The sequence below is a fragment of the Phytophthora sojae genome, assembly GCF_000149755.1.
Source record: "Phytophthora sojae unplaced genomic scaffold PHYSOscaffold_1, whole genome shotgun sequence".
NCBI lineage: Eukaryota > Oomycota > Peronosporomycetes > Peronosporales > Peronosporaceae > Phytophthora > Phytophthora sojae.
This window is the reverse complement of record NW_009258115.1, coordinates 3,697,104-3,699,021: the sequence shown is the minus strand read 5'-3', so window position 1 is coordinate 3,699,021 and position 1,918 is coordinate 3,697,104. Positions and strand designations below refer to the sequence as shown.

At 58.7% G+C, this 1,918-nt stretch overlaps 1 protein-coding gene across 1 annotated transcript; it reads left to right on the top strand.

Moving 5' to 3' along the window:
• Positions 1 to 1,149: 1,149 nt before the first annotated feature.
• PHYSODRAFT_321349 (hypothetical protein) lies at positions 1,150 to 1,871 on the top strand (the record flags this gene model as incomplete). The annotated part of the gene is made up of 2 exons (XM_009516535.1): positions 1,150 to 1,218; positions 1,305 to 1,871. Coding segments are annotated over 2 exons (636 nt in total), but the record flags the coding sequence as incomplete, so codon positions are not given.
• Positions 1,872 to 1,918: the final 47 nt, after the last annotated feature.

The following is a 1,918-nucleotide window of genomic DNA, read 5'->3' as shown; positions in this document are numbered from 1 at the left end:
CTTGTTCTTGTTTTTGTCTCTTCTTCTCTTCTCTCCTCAATGCTCGTTGGGCAAAATCTACACAGACTACAACACACAATCGGTCACACCAGTCCCGGGTCGCGGCACCAGTTGTCGTGTAGGAAAACACGAGTTTACGAGTCCTCGCCCTATCAACCGAAGTCTCTAGGACGAGCCCTACCAACAACACACGCCATCTCCGAAGAGTCGGCGATAGATTGTCGGGATCATAAACCTGAAGACCAGGTCCGATCCCTTATACGGGCTGGAATGTGCCTCCCTGTGTGTTGCGGGTCAGGTAGGTTTACCCTTCGTTAAAATATAAGAGCACCCTTAGCCACGAGCCACGGCTAGGGTGCAATGTGTAATACGTGCTTTCGCACTAAACCTCTGTGGTCCCTCAGAAAGGAAGGGTACCAGGCCAATCGAAGCCTCTTACAGGGGCGCCGGGGCGAAGCCTCGGCTAGAAGTCAAATACACTGGGGTGTCCTTGCCTCACACCCAGTCAAACGTACAACTGTACATAGAGGTCTCTAATACCTCCCAACACTCGGCCACCTACTCACTCTTGGCCTTACCAGGATGAACACTCGGTCAATGCACCGGCAGACATACCCCGTGCAGCCGAGTGTATCCAGACCCTACGCTAAGCTTAGCGACTTACCGTAGACGGACTTGACCCTTGTGTGGCTTGGGGGGAAATTCTGCTCTGTTTAATGGTTTAGAGGCTGTCAGGCCTCTCCTATAGCTAATCCCTAAGGTCTATACAAATATCAAGTGTGGACCGAGCTTTCGAGCTGATCCTACAATCGGACGAAGCTTCGTCCTAAATCCGAACTCCTACTGGGCATAAAGTGTACCCACTATGAAACTTCGGAGGCCTCGGCAGGCGGTTTATTTTGACCCGCCGAGACCCTCCTGTCACTCCGTAGTCTCTATCAATCTTCTGGGCACTAACGCGCGGGGAATGTGACCGACCAATCAGAGCCCTCGGTCAGCCATCTCTCGCAAGCTCAAGGCAGTTAGACCTCGGCCGGAACTCGCCCGGCCGCAGTCATTTCCCGATCTCACAGCGGCCCCCAACTCGGCCCGAGCCGTCCCAAGTGGTGAGTGCCGTGTTGCCTTCGTGCCTCTCTGCGCTCCGACGCCATGCAGTCCACCGGCGGTCCTGGCAGCGCGCCGCCCTTCACCTTCCCGGACCTCGGTCCAGTCGTCCAGGTGAGTCTTCGTGCGAGGTGCCTGAGTACTGTGCTTGATCTCTTCATCGCGTCTAACCGTCTTCAACTTGCTGCATCTTGCTGCAGGACGCTCAATTGCGTGGCCCCACGGGGCAGATCATCGACTCGTTGGCGCCGGCCTCGGAGGCCTCGGTGGTGCCAACTCCCGCCTCTGCGTCAGCAAGCGGGGCGCCCCGACGGCCCCAGGCTTCGGCTGCAGTTCCTGCAGCTTCAGCGCCATCGTCTGGTGCTGGTGGCAGCGCCGGGGCTGCTCCGTCACCAACTCCCGCCTCTGCAGAAGCACGCGGGGTGGCGGGCGGTCTCCAGGCCGCACCTTCGGTCATCGCGCACCATGCTTCGGCTGCAAGCACCGGAGAGACCTCGGCTTCGAGTGCAGTGGCTCCGACGCTGCCAACTCCCGCTTTGCCGTCCGCTAGCGGGGCTTCGTCGCCCTGCGCTGCGTGTACTCAGCTGGTCCTCAGGTCCTCGCCCGACTCCAGTCCTCTGCACGAGCCTTCGTCAAATGCTGCACACTTCTGCCGTACGGGTGACCCGCTGCCTGCAACTGCGCACGAGGCTTTGGGACTTCCTCCGCGTTCTTCTGCGCAGTGGTACGCTGTCGAAGACATCGTCCACCACGAGGTGCAGGCTGAGGTCGAAGAGCTCCGCGAACATTCGGAACGACGCTTCGCAAACTTCGC